The sequence below is a fragment of the Phocoena phocoena genome, chromosome X, assembly GCF_963924675.1.
Source record: "Phocoena phocoena chromosome X, mPhoPho1.1, whole genome shotgun sequence".
Lineage (NCBI taxonomy): Eukaryota > Metazoa > Chordata > Mammalia > Artiodactyla > Phocoenidae > Phocoena > Phocoena phocoena.
Window position 1 is genome coordinate 13,538,091 of NC_089240.1, and position 25,647 is coordinate 13,563,737.

The window sequence follows — 25,647 nt, forward strand, 5'->3', positions numbered from 1 at the left end:
AGAACTGTGCTAGAAGCCCGGGCGGTTCAGCCAAGGTGAATATGACGCAGCCCCCACCCCGCAGGAGCTCGGGACCGCTAAACGGTGCTGAGAGCTCTGGTGGAGGGGCAGGACTCGGGACAGGTGTCGAGCCAGAAACCTCAAATTCTGAAAGCCATTACAACTCTCCCGCCTTGAAAGTCACGAAGTATTTCTCCTCATCCCCCAATCATTCGGGCTCTGTTCCGAAGAAGAGCAACCAAAACAAAAGCAGAACAATGTGTCCCAGACCTCGCTCCCTCCCAAACACTGAACTATTTCTGAACTTTTCCCGCAGGATGATAAGGAGTACCTTCCGGTACTGGTACATCGACCCTAGAAAACTACAAATCCCAGGAGGCTGCACGCGCAGCACAGTGGATACTCTTCCCCCATTTCAGAACGCCGCATTACGCTCCAATCCTGATCCGGGTCTGCGAGCCGTGGCCGTGCAGCCTGCTGGGACTTGTAGTCCGCTCCAGAGTCCCTTTCCTCGTTCGCGCAGGCTCGCGCGGCCTCTGTTCGCCCTTCGGCCCTGCAGTAGCCCAGCCCCGGCTTCAATGCTCCCCACCCCCATTCCGCTCCGTCCCCTCAGGGGCCAACCTCCTCCGGTCACGTGGGGAGCCTTGCATGCGGCAATTGGCTGGGGGATTCAGGGGTGGGGCGCGAGGCCCTGCGAGGTTCCGTGCCCCTTGTCGGGCTGCTTGTTTGGCTGCTGCCGTCACCTCATGGCGACGCGGGTAGAGGAGGCTTCGCGGGGAAGAGGCGGCGGCGCCGAGGAGGCAGTTGAGGCCGGACGGGGCGGACGGCGACGCAGCCCGCGGCAGAAGGTCAGTCTGGGGGGTGCCTGCGTTGTTGCTGGGCCCGGGGAATGCTGGGGCTAGCTGTTTCGGGGTGCACCTCTTCACTCTCCCGGGTTACCTTTAGCCACGGGACGACCATCGGCCCTCTTCGCTCCCAGGGTGACGACGGTGGGAGCAGGTGAGGGGAGTGGAACCGGGGTGGATGGGGTGGGAGGGGGCGACGGTTGGGGATTGAGGCGGGGGCGGGAGTGAGGGCAGGGGGCGCAGCCGAGTGGGAGGGGGAAGGGGTGCTTGGCGGGGGCGCGCCAGGTGTGACAGCCACGTGCGGCCGGCGCCGCGGGGCCCCGGGCGCCAGGTGTTCCCTCTCCCAGCCCCCGCCCTCCGCGTGCTTCCAGTGCTCCTAGCGCTGGGCGCCGCCGTTTGGGCTGCCAGGGGTCGCTGGCTCACCCTCCTCGCGCCGGGCAGGTGCGCGGGGCGCGCTGCTGGGTGCGCCCGGGCGGCGCGGGCGAGGCTGTTGCGCAGTAAGATAACCGCGCGGGAGCCGGGGCTGCGCTGCGCCCCCCTTCCCCCGCCCCCCTGCGCTCCCCGCCACTGCGCGGGCTGGCGAGCCGGGCCTCTCGGCCCCCGGGACCCAGGCCCAGCGGCTGCTCTGTGGGCGCCACGGGCTTGGCTGCACGTGGGGAGAAGATGCTGGAGGACCTGGGTCCCGCACAGTTGGGAGCAGCATCGCGGATAACCGGTCTTCCCAATCCAGCCCTCCCTCCTTCCCCTTCTCGCTCTTTATTTCTGCCCCTTTTCTTTCTTTCTCCCCCCCCACCTTGGTGAGCGGAAACTTGAGCGCCTCCCCCAGCTTGGCCTTTGGTCTCTCTTAATCTGGGAGTCGGGCTGGACTGTTCCCCTTGCCTTATTTGACTCACGTCAAGGAGTTTTCAGTGTCTCCCTCCCTTTCTGGAGGAAAATCCCGACCTTCAGAATGGGAGAATTCTACTTGTTCTGGAGTCAGTGGGTGGAGTTCGAAAAAAATTGCACGACAAACGGTATACAGGGCTTTCAGGGCCCAGGAAGAGAGAGGTGCGGGGAAAAGGACTGGAAAGGTGGAAACCCGTCTCGTTCCTTGCGTTTGAACAGATTGAAACATTCAAGTTGTTGGACTTCGTGCTTGATCACTCGGGGCTGTTTAATGTCACTTAATTATGCGTTTGAATACTCTTAAAGATCACCCCTGTTGGAAATTACGAAATAATATTTTTCTAATGCGACTCGTGAACTTGGAAAAAAAAAGAACAAAGGTTCGTTTTACCTCTGCGCAGAGTGTCAAGAATTAGCTTTTCGAGGCCTGTTTCTAAGGTCACGTGTTTTCACGTCTGTCTTCATGAGCGTGTTACTGCTTCTCAATTACCTGTCTTTCTCTCCCTCTCTTTGTACTCTAAAAGAAAGATCCAGTACTTGAAGGACTGAAAAAGAAGCTGTGGACCGAACGGAACTCTAGGGATTCAACACTGTCACTTTGGACACCTCACTTATTCCCTGAGGGTGGGGAGCCAATCTCAGGGTTTGATTTCATAGGCCCCCCAGGGGAGGACTCCGATAAAAAGCCAGTGCAGTTGAGGATATGAGTTCCTTTTTATGCCCCTAGCCTAAGGATAAAAAGTCAGCACTAGGAGCTGACGTTTAAATCAACTAGCATTTTAAACGAGGAAGAGGTAATGACCCTTTGACGCAGTTCTCTGGTTAACAGCTGGATAAGAATAGTCAGGTGTGTCTGTACTGTCTCAGTTTTGTTTACTTACTCAGGCACCATTCTTCTTTGCTCAGGCTTTTTTGGGCATCTTTTTTCCTTTTGATTTACAATTGACTATGACGTGGAATTGAAATACATGGCTAAATATTAGTTTCTGAATTTTCGTTTTAAAAAATTGGGTGAATATCTTGTGTTTGCAGAAGTCACTTTTTAAGTTATTTTCTTTGGACCCCTTGTTTTTTATTTCCTCTTGGCCACTAGCTTGAAAATATATTCGTAATTCTAACTTGACCTCAGCCCTATTTTTCAGGAAGCAGAAATGCTGTTTAACTAATTGAGTTGTTTTGAAAATATTGAAGGAATTAAAGGAACAGTGACCGTTTTGTCACTTTTGGGTTACATTATGGGACTTAAAAGTGAGAAACAATTGGAGATGGGCTTTGTTGCTTCCTGTTTGTCTTAACCATCTAGTCACTCTTGACCTCAGGTAATTGTGGCATTGTTTCATAACTACTGCTATTTGGATGGTCTCTTAAGGTGACTTTTTTCTTTTAACATTACAGTACATTTCTAAGAGTCTCTTGAATTGTCTAAAACTGCTGTCTGATGTGATAGCCACTAGGCGCCTATGGCTATTTAAGTGTTAATTAAAATTAAGTAAAATTAAAAATTCCCTTCCTCAGTATACTAGCCACATTGCAAGTGTTCAGTAGCCAATGTGACTAGCGGCTACTGTGTTAGAGCAGATCTAGAATATTTCCATCATCGCACATTGCATAAAGTTCTATTGGACAGCACTGGTCTAAAAAGATGGGATATTACTTTGTCAAGTATTCCAGGCATTTTTTAGAACACCAAGCTCCTTCATAGTACTTCCTAAATCCTTGTGTAGAATTTGTGGGGGTTTTTTTTGTTTGTTTGTATTTTTACTAGAATTTGTTTTATAAGGTTGAGTTTTCAAAAAACGAATAGACTATTTTTTGAGCAGTTTTAGGTTTACCAAAAAATTGAACATAAATTGCAGAGTTCCCATTTATCCCCTCACACCACACCCCTTTCCCCTGTTATTTATATCTTGCAGTATTGTGGTACATTTGTTACAATTGGTGAGCCAATATTGATACATTCTTATTAACTGAAGTCCATAGTTTACATTAGGGTTCATTCTTGGTGCTGTATATTCTAAGAGTTTTAACAAATGTGTCCACCATTACGATATCATACAGAACAGTTTCTCTGCCCTAAGAACCTCCATCCCTTCCTCTCTTCCCCCAAACCACTGGCCACCACTGATATTTTTACTGTCTCTATAGTTTTGCCTTTTCCAGAATGTCTAAGGTTGATTTTTTTCCCTCTAGATTTTTGCTTGGGAGTGTTAAAAATTATTTAACTACTCTTAAAAACTTATTTTCAGGTCAGATAGGAAGGATAAAGATATATGGAATGTATGCTCAAATTAATGAAATGTTACATTTACATGTTGCCTTATAGTTTTTATAGCATATTTTTGCACATATATTAAGTTTTTCAGCATCACTCAGGTGCTGTGGAGAAGGCTGGGCAACTGTCATTGTCCTCATTTATAGATGACAAATTGATCAGCAAGGTCAAGTGATTTGCCCAAGGGGTGAAGCCGAGTGTGGAAAGTACCCTTTCATCTACACTACAGTAATAAGTAGGGTGGTAGTGGGCAAATAGTATGGATTTGGAGTCAAGACCCGTGGCTCTTGCCACCTATTAGCTGTGCAACCTTGGGCAGGTTTCGCAATCTTTCTAAGCCTCAATTGCATCATCTGTAAAGTGGCGATGATGCTAATCCCTACTGCATAGGACTGTTGTGAAGTAGGAGAGTTGAGGGCTTCCCTGGTGGCGCAGTGGTTAAGAACCCGCCTGCCAATGCAGGGGACACGGGAAGATCCCACATGCCCCGGAGCAACTAAGCCTGTGCACCACAACTACTGAGCCCATGTGCCTAGAGCCCGTGCTCTGCAAGAGAAGCCACCGCAATGAGAAGCCTGTACACCGCAACGAAGACCCAACACAGCCGAAAATACATAAGTAAAAATAAAATTAAAAAAAAAAAAAAGTTGATGTGACACGTTCAGCCCAGTGCCGGGCATGTAGAATTTTACTTGGTGGGGAGGCTAGCATATATGAAAGATCCGTTTCTCTTGCTTTTAGGGTGTTATTCTGTAAATCTATCTTCCAACCTTTGTGTCCTTCACTCTTCCCAGAATCTCTCAGTGATAGACTTAATGAGGAGAAATCAGGTCAGGGTGGGGCGAGAGTATGGGGTAGGAAGAAACCATTTCGTTGTCTTGTTTTTCTCCCCATTTGCGGACTTGATGATGAATTTCCACTCTTCTAGCACAGAGATTAAGTAATAAGAATCAAAGTGATGTTCTCTTTACGACATTGTCATCTAATTCTATCAGCAAACTTTGGTAAGTTTTATTTTCATGGAGAACCAAACGGGCAAAGCAGTAATGAGAGCAGACCAGATACAGCACATCCCTCTAGCAATACCACATTCATAGATCATAATATGCCACAGTTATTTATTACATTACTGGAAGGTGTTGTATATGTTATTTTGTGTCATTTATATCGGTCTTGACTAGAGAAATTTTATTTAGGAGTGTATATACCAAATCCAGATTCCATAAAACAGGTCACATGTGATTTTCCTTTGTGTGGGATTCTTCACAGAAGGAGTCACTATAATAGTTTTCCTTTCAGTAGATATGCTGTTCAGGTTTTACACTTTGCAGAGAGTTGTATTTCAAAGGAAAGGAATTCGAGTTCTCACTGTTTCCTGCATTGTGCTCAGCACTTAAAATGTGCTTGCATTCTGATATCTTCCTTACCTCTGCAGAATAGGTGGTATCCCTAGGTATGTAGATAAGGCATCTGAAGCTCAGTCAAAACAACAACAGCAAATCTTGCTCAAATTAAATAACACAGCTCAGAGTTGGTGAAGTTGGCCTAGAGCCGGTATATAATCGTGTAATTGATAACGCAACTGATGTACCCTACTGCATGGACAGTTTCCGCTTCTCTAACCTAATATCCCAAAGAAATCCCTTTGCCTCTTCCCCCCCCCACCCCCCTTCTTCCCAATTACTTTTTGTTTGGTTCTAACACGATTATCAGTAACTTTTAGTTAATGTAATGGATGTGACAGTATTTAAAGTGTGTAAAGTGGTATACAAGTTTAATATAGCATTCATCAACATTGAGAATTAGCTATGTTTAAAATTTTCCCAAGTGGGGCATTTCTAGAAGAGGGTAAAATAGGTTAGGTGACCCTTTAAGGGTTTGAACCTTGAGTATGTTTTTATGATTCAATTTATTTCCTAGTTGAAATTCTCTTGGGACTTACAACTACTTAAATTTTATTACTTGAAGGAAAAGATATATAAAATGACCATTGTTGTCCTGTTGTGCTGGCAACATAATTTTATTAACAATTATTGCTCAGGTTGCTGGTTTGCATTCTGTGTTCCATTTCCAAAATGTCCCCAGGACGACCCCCATTACCCCCACTTCCTACTCTGTAGTCTGCCACGAGTAATATTGCTAAACTACCACTTGTTCATTTTTCTTCTTTCCCTACTCAGGTCAAAGTAGAATGGTTTGTTGAGGAAGATGTGCCAGTAGCTTAGAAGCACGTTTCGTTAAGGATGTTTCATTTTTTAAACTTATTTATTTATGCTGTGCTAGGTCTTAGTTGTGGCATGTGGACTCTAAATTGCAGCATGCATGCGGGATCTAGTTCCCCAACCAGGGATCGAACCCGGGCCCCCAGCATTGGGAGTGTGGAGTATTACCCACTGGACCACCAGGGAAGTCCCAAGGATGTTTTAGATTGACATGTGGGTCATATTTAAAAGTGAGAATGCATAATTTGCAAATGCATCCTTATTCACATATTATAAACAGTTCTGCTGCATGGTAGCAATATATATTCATTACAGCTTATCTTACTACTCTAGGAGGTAGGTACTGTGCATCTCTAGTTTACAGATCAGGAAACTGAGAGGTTGACCTCCCTATGGCAACACACGAGGTAGTAAGTGGTATATTCAAAGGCCGGGGTCTCTGGGCTCCAAAGCCATTAGCCATATTCCATGTCTCTTGTGCTCTCTAAACACATTTCTTGAGGATGGTAAATAAAAATGTGCTCTTCGTTGAATGTGAGTAAAACTTGGTGATAGGTAAAATGAGTAATAGTTTTTGCTGAATGAAATCAAGTTACAAAGGGTGGGGTTAGGTCATTGGGGGGTATAGGAAAGCTATTGTAATCCAGGAACCCAGGGAGTTTTGAGCCTTATAGCTTTTGTTTCATTGCCTTAGGCCCCAGGTTGACCTTAAGATACTTGATTTAGGAAGTGTGCTTTTGACTCCCTGCAAAGGCACCTCCAAGTGTAGTTTGGATGAATTAAAAGGTAGAGGGTTTAGAGAGAGACCCTTTTTTTAACCTCTCAAAGTCTGCATAGCACAGTGTTAACAAAGAGCTGAAGTGGTTGGGTTAAGTAGGACAAGAAAAAGAGAAGGTTTGATGTTTCAAAGGTGCATCATGATTGGTCCATGTGGAGCTGGCGAAGGATGACTTCATAAAATTGGAACAGGGGTGTTGCATTTACATAACCTGTAAAAAGTAGAGGACCATTTTACATCTCAGGAGTCTGTGGCTTGAAGATGCTAAATGTGTGGCCTGGCCCCTGCCCTTCTGCAAAGTAGATCAGGCCCAAGCACATTTCAGTAGCTTTGGGAATTAACATCTTATTTTCTGATCCTTTTGCCACCTAGATAGGTGTTCAGGCTAATACAGGTATCTCTCAGATTGCGGCTCATCACTGAACTACAGTTTTAGAGCTAGAAGTGATTTTGCAAATTATGGAGTCCAGCACCCTTCCTTTTAATAAAAGAAATGGCCATAGAAGTTAAATGTGAAATCGAGTGCCATTATCCTTGGATTAAAAGGCAAACGATGTGCACAGTCTAAGATAGATGTTAGCACCAACCACTAGAGATAGTAGCACAAACCCCTGCTGGAGAGAGCATGCAGCCAGAGAAGCTGCATTCTGACAGGGCCTTTTCCAGACCTGTTGGCTCCTTTTTAAAAAAATTTTTTTAATTTAATTTTATTTATTTTTTTATACAGCAGGTTCTTATTAGTCATCCATTTTATACACATCAGTGTATACATGTCAATCCCAATGGCCCAATTCATCCCACCACCACCCCCACGCCCCCGCCCCCCCCGCAGCTTTCCCCCCTTGGTGTCCATACGTTTGTCCTCTACATCTGTGTCTCAATTTCCGCCCTGCAAACTGGTTCATCTGTACCATTTTTCTAGGTTCCACATAGATGCGTTAATATACGATATTTGTTTTCTTTTTCTGACTTAACGTCACTCTGTATGAGTCTCTAGATCCATTCACGTCTCAACAAATGACCCAATTTCATTCCTTTTTATGGCTTATATTCCATTGTATATATGTACCACATCTTTATCCATTCATCTGTCGATGGGCATCTGGGTTGCTTCCATGACCTGGCTATCGTAAATAGTGCTGCAGTGAACATTGGGGTGCATGTGTCTTTTTGAATTATGGCTTTCTCTGGGTATATGCCCAGTAGTGGGATTGCTGGATCATATGGTAATTCTATTTTTAGTTTTTTAAGGAACCTCCATACTGTTCTCCATAGTGGCTGTATCAATTTACATTCCCACCAACACTGCAAGAGGGTTCCCTTTTCTCCACACCCTCTCCAGCATTTGTTGTTTGTAGATTTTCTGATGATGCCCATTCTCACTGGTGTGAGGTGATACCTCATTGTAGTTTTGATTTGCATTTCTCTTATAATTAATGATGTTGAGCAACATTTCATGTGCTTCTTGGCCATCTGTATGTCTTCTTTGGAGAAATGTCTATTTAGGTCTTCTGCCCATTTTTGGATTGGGTTGTTTGTTTTTTTAATATTGAGCTGCATGAGCTGTTTATATATTTTGGCGATTAATCCTTTGTCTGTTGATTCGTTTGCAAATATTTTCTCCCATTCTGAGGGTTGTCTTTTGGTCTTGTTTATGGTTTCCTTTGCTGTGCAAAAGCTTTGAAGTTTCATTAGGTCCCATTTGTTTATTTTTGTTTTTATTTCCATTTCTCTAGGACGTGGATCAAAAATGATCTTGCTGTGATTTATGTCAAAGAGTGTTTTTCCTATGTTTCTTCTAAGAGTTTTATAGTGTCCGGTCTTACATTTAGGTCTCTAATCCATTTTGAGTTTATTTTTGTGTATGGTGTTAGGGAGTGTTCTAATTTCATTCTTTTACATGTAGCTGTCCAGTTTTCCCAGCGCCACTTATTGAAGAGACTATCTTTTCTCCATTGTATATCTTTGCCTCCTTTGTCATAGATTAGTTGACTGTAGGTGCATGGGTTTATCTCTGGGCTTTCTATCTTGTTCCATTGATCTGTGTTTCTCTTTTTGTGCCAGTACCATATTGTCTTGCTTACTGTAGCTTTGTAGTATAGTCTGAAGTTAAGGAGTCTGATTCCTCCAGCTCCGTTTTTTTTCCCTCAAGACTGCTTTGGCTATTCGGGGTCTTTTATGTCTCCATACAAATTTTAAGATTTTTTGTTTTAGTTCCATAAAAAATTCCATTGGTAATTTGATAGAGATTGCATTGATTCTGTAGATTGCTTTGGGTAGTATAGTCATTTTCACAGTATTGATTCTTCCAATCCAAGAACATGGTATATCTCTCCATCTGTTGGTATCATCTATAATTACTTTCATCAGTGTGTTATAGTTTTCTGCATACAGGTCTTTTGTCTCCCTAGGTAGGTTTATTCCTAGGTATTTTATTCTTTTTGTTGCAGTGGTAAATGGGAATGTTTCCTTAATTTCTCTTTCAGATTTTTCATTAGTGTATAGGAATGCAAGAGATTTCTGTGCATTAATTTTATATCCTGCAACTTTACCAGATTCATTGATTAGCTCTAGTAGTTTTCTGGTGGCAACTTCAGGGTTCTCTATGTATAGTATCATGTCATCTGCAAGCAATGACAGTTTTACTTCTTTTCCAATTTGTATTTCTTTTTCTTCTCTGATTGCCATGGCTAGGACTTCCAAAACTATGTTGAATAGTAGTGGAGAGAGTGGACATCCTTGTCTTGTTCCTGGTCTTAGAGGAAATGCTTTCAGTTTTTCACCATTGAGAATGATGTTTGCTGTGGGTTTGTCGTATATGGCCTTTATTATGTTGAGAAGGGTTCCCTCTATGCCCATTTTCTGGAGAGGTGTTTTTTTTTTTTTGCGGTACGTAGGTCTCTCACTGCTGCGGCCCCTCCCATCGTGGAGCACAGGCTCTGGATGCGCAGGCTCAGTAGCCATGGCTCATGGGCCCAGCCGCTCGTGGGGTCCTCCCGGACCGGGGCACGAACCCGTGTCCCCTGCATCAGCAGGCAGACTCTCAGCCACCGTGCCACCGGGGAAGCCCTCTGGAGAGTTTTTATCATAAATGGGTGTTGAATTTTGTCAAAAAGTTTTTGTGTATTTATTGAGATGATCATGGTTTTCTTCAACTTGTTAATACGGTGTATCACATTGATTGATTTGCGTATATTGAAGAATCCTTGCATCCCTGGGATAAATCCCACTTGATCATGGTATATGATCCTTTTAGTGTGTTGTTGAATTCTGTTTGCTAGTATTTTGTTGAGGATTTTTGCATCTATATTCATCAGTGTTATTGGTCTGTAATTTTCTTTTTTTGTGGTATGTTTGTCTGGTTTTGATATCAGGATGATGGTGGCCTTATAGAATGAGCTTGGGAGTGTTCCTTCCTCTGCAATTTTTTAGAAGAGTTTGAGAAGGATGGGTGTTAGCTCTTTTCTAAATTTTGATAGAATTCACCTGTGAAGCCATCTGGTCCTGGACTTTTGTTTGTTGGAAGATTTTTAATCACAGTTTCAATTTCATTACTTGTGATTGGTTTGTTCATATTTTCTGTTTCTTCCTGGTTCGGTCTTCGAAGGTTATACCTTTCTAAAAATTGGTCCATTTCTTTCAGGTTGTCCATTTTATTGGCATAGAGTTGCTTGTAGTAGTTTCTTAGGATGCTTTGTATTTCTGTGGTGTCTGTTGTCGCTTCTCCTTTTTCATTTCTAATTTTATTGATTTGAGTCCTCTCCCTCTTTTTCTTGATGCGTCTGGCTAATGGTTTATCAATTTTGTTTATCTTCTCAAAGAACCAGCTTTTAGTTTTATTGATCTTTGCTATTGTTTTCTTTGTTTCTATTTCATTTATTTCTGCTCTGATATTTATGATTTCTTTCCTTCTGCTAACTTTAGGATTTGTTTGTTGTTTCTCTAGTTCCTTTAGGTGTAAGGTTAGAGTGTTTATTTGAGATTTTTCTTGTTTCTTGAGGTAGCCTTGTATAGCTATAAACTTCCCTCTTAGAACTGCTTTTGCTGCATCCCACAGGTTTTGGATTGTTGTGTTTTCATTGTCATTTGTCTCTAGGTATTTTTTGATTTCCTGTTTGATTTCTTCAGTGATCTCTTGGTTAATTATTAATGTATTATTTAGTCTCCATGTGTTTGTGTTTTTTACGTTTTTTTCCCTGTAAATTCATTTCTAATCTCATAGCGTTGTGGTCAGAAAAGATGCTTGATATGATTTCAGTTTTCTTAAATTTACTGAGGCTTGATTTGTGACCCAAGGTGTGATCTATCCTGGAGAATGTTCTGTGCGCACTCGAGAAGAAAGTGTAATCTGCTGTTTTTGGATGGAATGTCTTATAAATATCAATTAAATCCATGTGGGCTGTTGTTTCATTTAAAGCTTCTGTTTCCATTTTAATTTTCTGTCTGGATGATCTGTCCATTGGTGGAAGTGAGGTGTTAAAGTCTCCCACTATTACTGTGTTACTGTCGATTTTCTCTTTTATAGCTGTTAGCAGTTGCCTTATGTATTGAGGTGCTCCTATGTTGGGTGCATATATATTTATAATTGTTATATCTTTTTCTTGGATTGATCCCTTGATCGTTATGTAGTGTCATTCCTTGTCTCTTGTAACATTCTTTATTTTAAAGTCTATTTTATCTGATATGAGTATTGCTACTCCAGCTCTCTTTTGATTTCCACTTGCATGGAATATCTTTTTCCATCCCCTCACTTTTAGTCTGTATGTGTCCCTAGGTCTGAAGTGGGTCTCTTGTAGACAGCACATTTATGGGTCTTGTCTTTGTATCCATTCAGCAAGCCTGTGTGTTTTGGTTGGAGCATTTTATCCCTTCACGTTTAAGGTAATTATCGATATGTATGTTCCTATGACCATTTTCTTAATTGTTTTGGGTTTGTTTTTGTAGGTCCTTTTCTTCTCTTGTGTTTCCCACTTAGAGAAGTTCCTTTAGCATGCGTTGTAGGGCTGGTTTGGTGGTGCTGAATTCTGTTAGCTTTTGCTTGTCTTTAAAGCTTTTGATTTCTCAGTTGAATCTGAATGAGATCCTTGACGGGTAGAGTAATCTGGGCTGTAGGTTCTTCCCTTTCATCACTTTAAGTATATTATGCCACTCCCTTCTGGCTTGTAGAGTTTCTGCTGAGAGATCAGCTGTTAACCTAATGAGAGTTCCCTTTTGTGTTATTTGTCGTTTTTCCCTTGCTGCTTTCAATAATTTTTCTTTGTCTTTAATTTTTGCCAATTTGATTACTATGTATCTCGGCATGTTTCTCCTTCGGTTTATCCTGTATGGGACTCTCTGCGCTTCCTGGACTTGGGTGGCTATTTCCTTTCCCATGTTAGGGAAGTTTTTGAGATAATATCTTCACATATTTTCTCGGGTCCTTTCTCTCTCTTCTCCTCTGGGACCTCTATGATGTGCATGTTGTTGCATTTAATGTTGTCCCAGAGGCCTCTTAGGCTGTCTTCATTTCTTTTCATTCTTTTTTCTTTATTCTGTTCTGCAGCAGTGAATTCCACCATTCTGTCTTCCAGGTCACTTATCTGTTCTTCTGCCTCAGTTATTCTGCTATTGATTCCTTCTAGTGTAGTTTTCATTTCAGTTATTGTATTGTTCATCTCTGTTTGTTTGTTCTTTAATTCCTCTAGGTCTTTGTTAAACATTTCTTGCATCTTCTCGATCTTTGCCTCCATTTTTTCCCAAGGTCCTGGGTCATCTTCCCTATCATTATTCTGAATTCTTTTTCTGGAAGGTTGCCTATCTCCACTTCATGTAGTTGTTTTTCTGGGGTTTTATGTTGTTCCTTCATCTGGTGCATAGCCCTCTGCCTTTTCATCTTGTCTTTCTGTGAATGTGGTTTTTGTTCCACAGGCTGCAGGATTGTAGTTCTTGCTTCTGTTGGCTCCTTCTTGTCTTCTTCACCAGTGGGAGAAATCAGTTGCCTTTGCCCTAACTTCAGCACTGGTTTGCCCCTCTTTTCTTCTCATTTACCTAATTAATGCCTCTGTGTGCTCCCTTGTCCTCTACATGCTGTGACAGATCACTCTGGAGCCTTTTGCTGCCTAAAGTTAGAAGCTGGGACAACTCCTTGGGACTTCCCTTGTGGTCCAGTGGTTAGGACTCAGCACTCTTGCTGCCAGGGCCCTGTGTTCAATCCCTGGTTGGGGAACTAAGATCCCCCAAGCTGTGCAGCGAAAAACAAAACAAAAAGTTGGGATGATTCCTAAACTTAACCTTGCCTCCAATTTGTGTCCCTCCTCAGAACTCTGTCATTGCTTGTGTTCATTCATTTTTTGTTTAACAGTTTTATTGAGGTATAATTCATATGCCATACAATTCATCCACTTAAAGTGTAGAATTCGATGATGTTTAGTATATTCAGAGTTGTGTGGCCATCACCACACTTGTTTATTTTTAACATACTTTGGAAGAACATACTCTTTGGAATATTATAGAGAAAGAAGAGAATTCAGTCTCTGCTTTCTAAGTCCTAGGTCCGTGACTGGACACATTACTTAATTACCTGGGTCTTCCCTGGTGGTGCGGTGGTTGGGAGTCCGCCTGCCGATGCAGGGGATGCGGGTTCGTGCCCTGGTCCTGGAGGATCCCGGGTGCCGCGGAGCGGCTGGGCCTGTGAGCTGTGGCCGCTGAGCCTGCGCGTCTGGAGCCTGTGCTCCACAAGGGGAGAGGCCACAGCAGTGAGAGGCCCACGTACCACAAAAAAAAAAGATTACCTGATCACTGAGGCTGTTGTTCATCATACCTGCCTTTAAGACAGTTCTGAGGATTCAGTGAGGAAGTATATCAACTACTGTTGGAGAGGCTTTTGAATGAACCAGAGCAACAAAGAAAGGCCAAGGGAAAATGGCTTATACCAATTCTCCCTCACCACCCATGTGGATTATAGTAATTGGTACTGTAGTGACTTAACCAAAAGGGAAAGAGGCTGATTTGTTAGGTGTGGTTGAACAGGAAGGAAAGGACACTCTTCTCTCTGTCCTCCCACCCGGTCCCAGGGTGTGTTCCCTAGAGATGGATCTGCTTGGTTTGGGAGCCCTCTCAGACCATGCTTTCACTGAGCTGGCCTCTCGTCTTTCTCTGTTCCTCCTCTACCGCAGCCGGGCAGCAGTTCTCAAACTTTTTGGTTTCAGGGTCTTTTTGCATACCTAAAAATTATTGATTACCCCAGGGAACTTTTGTTAATGTGGGTTATATCTAATAATGTTTCCCATATTTTAGAAACATATTACCCAGCTGCCATTCGGAAAGTTTGTACAACTTTATATTCCCATCTGCAGTGCTGCGTGCCTTTTCCCCCATACCCGTTTCAAAAGCAGCTTAAAAAAAAAAATCTAAGTGATGTATATACCTAATTTTAAAGGTCAAATGACGCAAGGCTTTCAGAAGAGCAAAACCCCAAAACTGCTTTTCCCCATCCCAATTCCCACTTCCCAGAAACCACCATTTTACATCCTTAGCAGTTTCATCTGTTTGCCTCTATATCTCAGAATACGCTTATACTGCTCTTCCTTCATTTTGTTTTAAACTGGCAGACACTGCTGTTTGCCCACCTGATACTAATTTCTTCCTCTGTCTTCAGAGGTAGCTCAGAATTCCTGAGCCATTCCAGGGTTCTGAAGCTTTAAAATGTCCTGGTCACCACCTGGCTGCTGTTAGCTGCTCTCCTGTGTTTGGTTGTGTTTTTTTGTAATAAATTTTGTTTATCTATTTATTTATTTATTTATTTGGCTGCATTGGGTCTTCGTTGCTGTGCGCGGGCTTCCTCTAGTTGTCGTGAGCCGGGGTTACGCTTGGTTGCGGCACGCGGGCTTCTCATTGCAGTGGCTTCTCTTGTTGCATGCAGAGCACAGGCTCTAGGCGTGTGGGCTTCAGTATTTGTGACACGCGGGCTCAGTAGTTGTAGTACGTGGGGTCAGGAGTTGTGGCTTGCGGACTCTGGAGTGCAGGCTCAGTAGTTGTGGTGCACGGGCTTAGTTGCTCCGGGGCCTGTGGGGTCTTCCTGGACCAGGGCCCGAACCCGTGTCCCCTGCATTGGCAGGCGGATTCTTAACCACTGCGCCACCAGGGAAGCCCTGCCCTCTGGTTTTATCAGAAGTGGGGACTGCTCTTTCTTGTTTCATCTTTCCCAAGATTATTCTGTATTCTGTCAGAAGAGAATAGGCTTATTTTTCATGGGTCTTTTCCTAAGACTTGTTCTGAGGAATGTGGCATCCCATTTATTACTGACTCAACTGCTTTATCTTGCTAATGGAGCAATTCAGTAATTCTAGCAACTGGAATATTTTTACATTAACTCCCGATGACCAGTATAAAGTTAGATTTTATTTGCTAAAGACTTGAATATTTAAAATTGTGATTCATCATGATTTTGGGGGGGGCGGGGGTAAAATATATATAACATAAAATTTACCATTTTAACCATTTTTAGGCGTACAGTTCATTGGCATTAAGAGGTTAACAGTGTTGTGCAAGCTACACCACCATGCATCTCCAGAACCTTTTAATCTTCCCAAACTGAACCTCTGTACTCCATTCCCCCTGCCCTGCCCGTGGCAAGCAACCACCATTCTGTTTTCTTTCTCTATGAATCTGGCTACTGCAGGTATTTCATATAAGTGGAATCATACTATGTTCTTTTGTGTCTGACTTTTTTCACTTAACATAATGTCGTCTTCAAGGTTCATCCATGTTGTAGCATGTGTCAGAATTTTCTTCCTGGGCTTCCCTGGTGGCGCAGTGGTTGAGAGTCCGCCTGCTGATGCAGGGGACAAGGGTTTGTGCCCCGGTCCGGGAAGATCCCACGTGTCGCGGAGCGGCTGGGCCCGTGAGCCATGGCCGCTGAGCCTGCGCGTCCAGAGCCTGTGCTCCGCAATGGGAGAGGCCACAACAGTGAGAGGCCCGTGTACCGCACCGCAAAAAAAAAAAGAATTTTCTTCCTTTTTAAGGTTGAATAATATCCTAATGTACTTATATACAGGTGCACCTTGGAGATATTGCAGGTTCAGTTCCAGACCACCACAGTAAAGCAAATAACATAATAAAGTGAGTCAGACGAATTTTTTGGTTTTTTAGTTCATATAAAGTTGTTTACACTATAGTGTAGTCTATTAAGTGTGCAGTAGTGTTAAGTCTAAAAAAGCAATGTACATACCTTAATTAAATAATACGTTATTGCTAAAAAGTGCTAATTGTCATCTGACCATGCAGAGTTGCCACAAACCTTCAATTTGTAAAAAACGCAATATTTGTGAAGCACAATAAAACCAGGTATGCCTTTACCATATTTTATTTATCAATTCATCCATCAATGGACATTTGGGTAGTCTTCACGTTTCTTAACTTCAGATGTGATTCTTTAGGACATAGAAACACTACTTTCATACCAGGCTCAGTACATGTGGGTCTGAAATCATGGCTTTTTTTTCCTCACTCACTTCCTACTTTGTTCCCTAGTTTATCTGTATAATGAAGTAATATTCTCACTGTCTTAGAATTGTAAGGCTCAACTAAATAAAGTATTTTAAATGTCTACCACATAGCAGTTAGTAAATGTTAGGTTTTTTTCCTTTCTCCCTTGAGTCAGAACTTAGCCTTATATACAGTATGTTAACCCTCTTTTGTGTGTTCTATGTATAGGCTTAGCTGTTGACTGTCTGATTCTACTTGGGAAGAGTTAACTATCCATGATTGAACCTATTTTTTTTTCAACTGGTAAAATGATTTGGTAGATGTCCTAGCCGTAGTTATAGATTGAGGCCAAGTTTAAATGAGATATTTTAGTTTTCATAATTGTTTTAAGAAGGAGATATATCAGAACAGCTACAAAAATTCATGCTTAGTAGATCGTGTTCCTACTATAGTAGAAGGTGTAGTGTAAAGATTTGGGGGGACAGACCCAGAGGTCTGTTGAGCAGGGTGAAGGGAGAAGATGACATGAAATGACTCGAAAGAAACTCCTGCAACTCTTCAGACTCTGAGGCTGGGGTGTGGTGGAATAGTGAAAAAATATAATACCGCTTTTTGTTGTTGTTTTTTTGTAGTACGCGGGCCTCTCACTGTTGTGGCCTCTCCCGTTGCGGAGCACAGGCTCCGGATGCGCAGGCTCAGCAGCCACGGCTCACGGGCCCAGCCGCTCCGCGGCATGTGGGATCCTCCCAAACCGGGGCACGAACCCGTGTCCCCTGCATTGGCAGGCGGACTCTCAACCACTGTGCCACCAGGGAAGCCCTATAATACTGCTTTTTATAATACTTCGTATAATACTGGTCATGGTGAACAGTTTGGGGGATATCTTTATAGAAAAGTTTTCTCCATTTACTGGCTTCTGTATGAATACATTTTTGCAGGACCAAATGTTTCTTTTTCCTTACTTAACTATACCTTGGAGATCTGTTCATATTGACATGGCTCTACCTTACTCTTTTGAATAACTGCCTCCTTTAACTTGTGTGGATGACCATTCTTTATTTAACCAGTTCTTTTTAAAATTTTATTAAAATTTTTTTTTTATTTTAATTTTTTGGCCATACTGCGCGGCATGTGGGATCTTAGTTGTCCGACCAGGGATTGAACCCACAACCCCTGCAGAGGAAGCGCAGAGTCTTAACCACTGGACCACCAGGGAAGTCCCTTTAATCAGTTCACTATCAGTAGACGTTCTGGTTCTTGTGTGTAGTAATAAGCGGTGGTGTGCTGAATAGCCTTTGCCCTTGAGTGAGAGTGTCTGTGGAATAAACTATGGTGGACTCACTGGTGAAAGTGAACGTGCATTCAGATGTTGAGAGATACTGCTAAATACCTCTGCAAAACTAATATGCTACCAATGTAGGCTTCTCAGGACTGTACTGGGGGACCTGTTTGCCCACATGAAGGTTTGTTTTGTTTTTTTAAAAAATCATTTAAAAAAATCTGGTCAGTATTGCTTTGATTTGCATTTTTATTTGTATTTCTTTAATTATGAATGAGGTCGAACTTTTTTTGGATGCACCGTGCAGCATGCGGGATCTTAGTTCCCCAACCAGGGATGGAACCTGTGCCCCCTGCAGTGGGAGCGTGGAGTCTTAGCCGATGGCCCATCAGGGAAGTCCAGTTTGAACATGTTTTTGTATGTTGGGCATTTTTAGTTCTTTAACTGTGATCTCCTTGTTCAGAAATCCTTGAAAGCTGGGTCTCTGACTCATTTGAAGCCCTTATGAACGTGGTCTTTTGGCTAGTCTGCGGTTTTCAATTAATATTTAGTAAATTGATTTTGCTTTTCTTTAAAAAATAAAATAGCTTCCGAGTTCTCTGATTTCCTTAGACCAAAGTTTCACTTTTTTTTTTTTTTTTTTTTTTTTGCGGTATGCGGGCCTCTCACTGCTGTGGCCTCTCCCGTTGCGGAGCACAGGCTCCGGACGCACAGGCTCAGCGGCCATGGCTCACGCGCCTAGCCGCTCCGCGACATGTGGGATCTTCCTGGACCGGGGCACGAACCCGTGTTCCCTGCATCGGCAGGCGGATTCTCAACCACTGTGCCACCAGGGAAGCCCCAAAGTTTCACTTTGAACTTCTAGTTCTTTGTGGTTTTCATTTTTCACGTTTCAATCTTGATATATCTGGAGGGGTGTGATTGGTTATCACTTTTTCCCCCCATATGACTTGGGAGATATCTCAAATCGTTTATTTCCTTTACCAGTTTGAAATGACATCATTTTAAAATTTTTTAGGGACTTCCCTGGTGGCACAGTGGTTGAGAATCCACCTGCCAGTGCAGGGGACACAGGTTCGATCCCTGGTCCGGGAAGATCCCACATGCCGTGGTGCAACTAATCCCGTGTGCCACAACTACTGAGCCTGTGCTCTAGAGCCTGCATCCCGCAACTACTGAGCCCAGGTGCCACAACTACTGAAGCCCGCGCACCTAGAGCCCGTGCTCCACAACAAAAGAGAAGCCACTGCAATGAGAAGCCCGCGCACCGCAGTGAACAGTAGCCCCCGCTTGCCACAACTAGAGAAAGCCTGCACGCAGCAACAAAGACCCAACGGAGCCAAAAAAAAAAAAAAAAAGTGATTGTTATACAAATATATTTTCTTTTTCAGATTCTTTTCGCATGTAGGTTATTACGAAATACTGAGTGTAGTTCCCTGTGCTATACAGTAGGTCCTTATTTCTATTTTATATATAGTGGGGTGTATATGTTACTCCCAAATTCCTAATTTATCCCTCTCCCGCCTCTTTCCCCTTTGGTAACCATAAGTTTGTTTTCTATGTCTGTTAGTCTGTTTCTGTTTTGTAAATAAGTTCATTTGTATCATCTTTTTAGATTCTACATATAAGTGATATCATATGGTATTTGTGTTTCTCTGACTTCACTTAATATGATAATCTCTAGATCCATCTGTGTTGCTGCAAATGGCATTATTTCCTTCTTTTTTTATGGCTGAGTAGTATATCATTGTGTGTGTGTGTGTGTGTATCACATCTTTATCCATTCATCTGTCGATGGACATTTAGGTTGCTTCTATGTCTTGGCTATTGTAAATAGTGCTGCAGTGAACATTGGGGTGTGTGTATCTTTTCTAATTATGGTTTTCTCAGGGTATATGTCAGTAGGGGGATTGCTGGGTCATATGGTAGTTTTATTTTTAGTTTTTTAAGCAACCTCCATACTGTTCTCCACAGTGGCTGTACCAACTTACATTCCCGCTAACAGTGCAAGGGGGTTCCCTTTTCTCCACACCCTCTCCAGCATTTATTGTTTTGTAGACTTTTTGATGATGGCCATTCTGACTGGTGTGAGGTAATAACCTCACTGTAGTTTTGATGTGCGTTCCTCTAATAATTAGCAATGTTGAGTATCTTTTCCTGTGCCTTTTGGGTCTTTGGAGAAATACCTATTTAGATCTTCTGCTACTTTTCTAATTTAAAAAGCATATGAACCTACCAACTCCAACCACTTATTTAAAAAAATAACAAATAAAAAAGCATATGAAAATGTAAGTTTTATGGGTAGGTTTGTTTGTAAAATTTGTATTTGGAAATGTAAAAGCCCTTCAAAATACTGGAAATGTTTAGAAAAGAGGTTCATATTTTCAAAACCAAATAAGGCCGGTCGTGGCCATGCTGAGAGCGGGAAGCGCCTGGTGTCTGAGGCCAGGCAGGCGTGCGCTCTGTGTCTTCACATTCCTGCTTCGTCGTTGATGACTCTTAGAGGAAATTATTAGAAACATAGGGTTGAAGGGATTTTTAGAGATAATTTAGTTTAATCCTAAGACACAAAAAGTTTTTTTTTAAAAAAACCCTTCAATGTCTTAAATATAATCACTTAAAATTATTTAAAGATGTCTCTACTCCCAAATTAGTGTTGTCTCGCCTCCCTAAACCCCAGAGTTAATTACTGCTAAAAACTCTCCAGCTCTTTCCCAATGTTTTCCTAAATTCATGCTGGTATATCTAGCATGGTATGTATTTTTAGACATTTAATGTCTCCGATTTCTTTGTTTGACTTTGAACTTTCATTTTCCAAGGCTGATGTGTGAAGGGAAAGGAGTGGTGTAATGGAGAGAACATAGGCTCTTGAATTTGACAGACCTGGTTTGAGTTTTACTGGCCCATTTTACTGACTTGAATATGATCTTGGGCAAGTTACTTCACGTCACTGAGTCTCATTTTCCTAAGACCCACCTCTCAGTGGCGTGGAGAAGGTTAAATGGGGTAATGGGGCTTGTAGGTTCTGAAGGTTTACCTTTACCTACTTGATAAGTTTCTCGAGACTCTTTGGGAACTAGAGGCGAGCTCAGGACCTCTGGCGGGGATGGGGAAATGCATCTGTGTACACAGCCTTTCCCCCCTGCCCCTCCTGTGGCCGCCCAGCTCTCCACAGGGAGTGTCTGCGCTCAGCACGTGTCTGGCACTGGTCAAAGGCATTCAAGCTGGTTTAAGCAGATGGTAGTTGAAATAATTTGAAAGTGAATGTTGGCTTTTTTGTTTTTTCCTTTAGACCAGTCTTAGTAAAAGAACAACCATCACTAAAAACATTTAAGCTCTTTTAAACAAAATAAGCCAAAGAAAGGTGGTTCTTTAGCTTCAACAATATTTGAAGGAGCATAAGTGAAAGTTTTTGAACTTTTTTTTTTTTTTTTTTTTTGGGCCGTGTGGCTTGTAGGATCTTGGTTCCCCAACCATGGATTGAACCCAGGCAGTGAGAGCACAGAGTCCTAACCACTGAGCCTCCAGGGAATTCCCAAATTCATCTGTTTCTAGATGTATTTCCTCCCAATACTTTGTGTGTCTGTGTATATATACATAATACATGGTGCATACTATTTTGTAATTTCTTTTTATATATAATACTTCGGGAGCATCTCTCCCCGTTATCAAATAGACTTCTGTAAGACGGCTCGGTCAGGACAAGGGTGTTTGTACAGTAGACAAAGGTGACTCATGAAGCAGTACATCGTTGTGGTTAAGAGCGTGGACTCGGAAATTAGTTGGCCAGGGTTCAGATCTTTGCTGGGCAATTTACTGACTGTGACCTTCAGCTAGGTACTTAACTTTACCACGCCACCGTTTGCTCACATGTAAAATAGAGATGATAACTGTCTCTTGACATTATTGTGAGGATTAAATTAGTGAGTATAGGAAAGTGCTTACAGTAGTGCCTGGCTATAGTATTTGCTGTGTAAGTGTTAGCTGTTGCTGCTGTTGTTTATCCAAGAGAGTGTACCCAAGCAAAGGCGTCCAGAATGGGTGTCAAAGAGGGCAGAGTAGGAAGTTGTATTGGCCATGTGATAGAGAATTCTCTGCTTAAGGAGTTGAAGGCTGAGAAATCATTTACAATTTAAATAAAGTTATTGGCCCTAAGAATTTGCTTCATATCAAATGGTCCAGTGCGGAACCTCAAGTGGGGAAAATTGGGGCCTACTATATCAAGAGTATTTGTAGACTAGGGTTGGAATCAAGCCCAGCTCTAACTGGGCTTATTCATGAACAAAAAGATTTTGTAGAGCCAGAGTAAGTCTTTCATTAGCAAATGTGAAGAATAAATCAAACTTAACTGTACAGGAGAGAAGGGAAATGTAATACTGTCCTGCTTCTAATGATAAAATAATAATAGTGGTGTTTTTCTCAATAGATACTTCCCATGGCTTGTTTTAAGCAGCCATTTTGGCCCCTCGTGTTTTCCACTCAGTTGGCACTTGAGCACCTTTTATGCATAAGCTGTCGCTATCTAGGAGGATGTACATACCAAATAAGTGATAATGTAATATGTGTGGTAGGAATTTCAAGGTGAAAGGAGTGTCTGGAAAGACAAAAAAGTAGTAGTGTTAGCTAAAGATAATGATGAAATAAAATTAGAAGGATAACGTTAGATATGATGGTTGTGCACTATACAGATTAATTTAACATCCTTATTTATGCTCAGTGCCACCGGCTATTTTTAAACTTATTTATTTTTGGCTGCATTGGGTCTTCATTGCTGCGCGCGGGCTTTCTCTACTTGCGGTGAGCAGGGGCTACTCTTCATTGCGGTGTGCGGGCTTCTCATTGTGGTGGCTTCTCTCGTTGCAGAGCACGGGCTTTAGGCACGCAGGCTTCAGTAGTTGTGGTACACAGGTTCAGTAGTTGTGGCTCACAGGCTCTAGAACGCAGGCTCAGTAGTTGTGGCACATGGGCTTCGTTGCTCCACAGCATGTGGGATCTTCCTGGACCAGGGCTCGAACCCGTGTCCCCTGTGTTGGCAGGTGGATTCTTAACCCCTGTGCCACCAGGGAAGCCTGCCACCAGCTATTATTTTAAGTTAGGTGAACATTTTGGCCTTTCTAACCTGTCTTTTTTCTGTCTCTGGTAGTTGTAATTGACCTATATGCCTTTAATCTGAAAGCCAGCATAACTTGCAGTTAAATCACCTATGGCATTTTGAAATAGGTGAATAAATATACTGTGAGTTTTCTCCAAAATTGAGAGAATGAAGGAGAATCATAAGAGAAAATATTTGCAAATCATACCTCTGATAAAGGACTTGTATCCAGTGTCTATAAAGAACTCTTACAACTCAATAATAAAATAACAAATAACCCAAATTTAAAAATGGGCAAAGGATCTGGATAAACGTCTCTCCAGAGGAAGTATACAAATGGTCAGTAAGCACATGAAAATGTTCTCAGCATCACTGGTCATTAAGTTAGATACCTTCACACCAACTATGATGGCTATAATGAAAAGGACAGACAATAACAAGTGTTGATGAAGATGTGGAGAAATTGGAACCCTCACCCACTGCTGGTGAGAATGTAAAATGGTGCAATCGATTAGAAAAAGTGTGGCAGGTTCTCAAAGGGTTATACATAAAGTGACCATATGACCCAGCAGTTCTACTCCTAGGTATATACCCTGGAGAAATGTAAACAGATGTCCCCACGAAGATTTGTACATTTATGTTCATAGCAAAATTATTTATAATAGCCAAAGTTGAAAATAATCATAATAGCCAAAATTGAAAATAATCTAAATGTCCATCTACTGATGAATGGATAAACAAAATATGGTCTGTCCATACAGTGGAATATTATTTGGTAATAAAAAGAAATTAAGTACTGATACATGCTACCATGTGGAGGAACCTTGAAATCATTATGCTGTGTGAAAGAAGCTAGACACAAAAGGTCACATATTGTATGATTCCATTTATATGAAATGTTCAGGATAACCACATCTATAGAGACAGAAAGCACATTAATTGCCTAGGGCTGGGAGTTTTGGGCGGATTAGGGGTTTATAGCTGGAAAGGGTACTGAGTTTCATTTTGAGGTGACCAAAGTATTCTAAAATAGATTGTGGTGATAGTTGCACAACTTTGTGAATACACTAAAAACCAGTGAATTGGATGGTATGTGAATTATATCTCAATAAAGGTGTTATGAAAAATCACTAATTGAACTGGGAAACTAGAAATAACCAATTCCAATCCTCAGGTAGGCTTCTCGATAAAATTGATCTTAGGAGAGGCCTTGGGTTTTCTTGGTGAAAATTATTTATGCTCCTGCTTCTTCCAACAAATTGCTTGCTCATTATATTTTTGATATTGCTTGACACCATGTTTTCTGGTATTTTGTGGGTTTTATTATCATTATGCTTCTGAGAAATTCTTTCTTAGAGATAAGCAATCTTCCATTTTAATTATCTTTTAACAGACTTTCATCAGTGTTTAAAGCCAGCATTGTGGTTTTGTAGCCCTATTCTTAATATTGGACTAATGGTTTTCAGGGAATCGGTTTAAAAATTATTTTTTTAAAATTGGGGGGACTTCCCTGGTGGCGCAGTGGTTAAGAATCCGTCTGCCAATGCAGGGGACACGGGTTCAAGCTCTGGTCCGGGAAGATTCCACATGCCGCAGAGCACCTAAGCCCGTGTGCCACAACTACCGAGCCTGCACTCTAGAGCCCACAAGCCACAACTACTGAGCCCACGCGCCAAGAGCCTGTGCTCCGCAACAAGAGAAGCCACCACAATGAGAAGCTCACACACCTCAACGAAGAGTAGCCCCTGCTCGCCACAACTAGAGAATGCCCACACACAGAAGCAAAGACCCAACGCAGTCAAAAATAAAAATTAATTAATTAATTTTTAAAAAGTTGGGGAAGATGGTATTAATAGCACTGGGTTGGGTTTTTTTTTTTTTTTTTTTTGTGGTTCGTGGGCCTCTCACTGTTGTGGCCTCTCCCGCTGCGGAGCACAGGCTCCGGATGCGCAGGCTCAGCGGCCATGGCTCACGGGCCCAGCCGCTCTGCGGCATGTGGGATCCTCCTGGACCGGGGCACGAACCCATGTCCCCTGCGTCGGCAGGTGGACTCTCAACCACTGCACCACCAGGGAAGCCCTGGGTTGGTTTTTTTTTTTCTTCTTCTCAGTATTGCTTTTGCATAAAGGATCTCTGTTAACATTATCCATCTGCCCAACTAGTAATGACAGTTTAATATTTGGTATAACATAGAGGTGGGACTAGTAGTTCTGTGTATAATGTAGCATTAAAATGATCACTTGGCAGGAATTCCCTGGTGGTCCAGTGGTTAGGACTCTGCACTTTCACTGCCAAGGGCCCGGGTTCAGTCCCTGGTCGGGGAACTAAGATTCTGTAAGCCGCATGGCACAGCCAAAAAAAAAAAACGATCACTTTGCGTTTGGCTTGATATTAATACTTCTGTATGTTATTTGGGCCTATCAAGGACTTTAAGAAGTTTCTGCAGTAATGAAATTTAACAAAAGACATTTCCTAAATCCTTGGTAATTTTTTGTAGACCTAATATCTCTGGATTACATTTGAGAAATACTGCTTTATGGACTGCATTACGTATGGAAGAGAATTTTTTGGAAAGAATTTGAGTGTAGCATCAAACCATAACTCTAAACAACGCATTTCTCCTTAATGCATTAATTTTTTTAAGAAAAAGTGTAACAGGCACATTTTTTAAAAAGTAGTATCAGAAAAGAATGCATCTCTAATCTCTCTCCCCAGAGGAAAATATTTCTGTTTTGGTTCTTCATAATGCTGGAATAATATATAAATTACAACTTTTAAAATAAACCTTATTGAAGTAAAACATACATTC

At 42.2% G+C, this 25,647-nt stretch overlaps 1 protein-coding gene across 1 annotated transcript in view; it reads left to right on the forward strand.

Moving 5' to 3' along the window:
* Positions 1 to 709: 709 nt before the first annotated feature.
* Positions 710 to 25,647, forward strand: part of TXLNG (taxilin gamma) — a 49,837-nt gene continuing 24,899 nt past the window's right edge. The window contains exon 1 of the mRNA XM_065901058.1: positions 710 to 848. Coding sequence (XP_065757130.1) covers positions 747 to 848 — 102 coding nt within the window. The 5' untranslated portion in view covers positions 710 to 746. The remainder of the gene's footprint in view (positions 849 to 25,647) is intronic.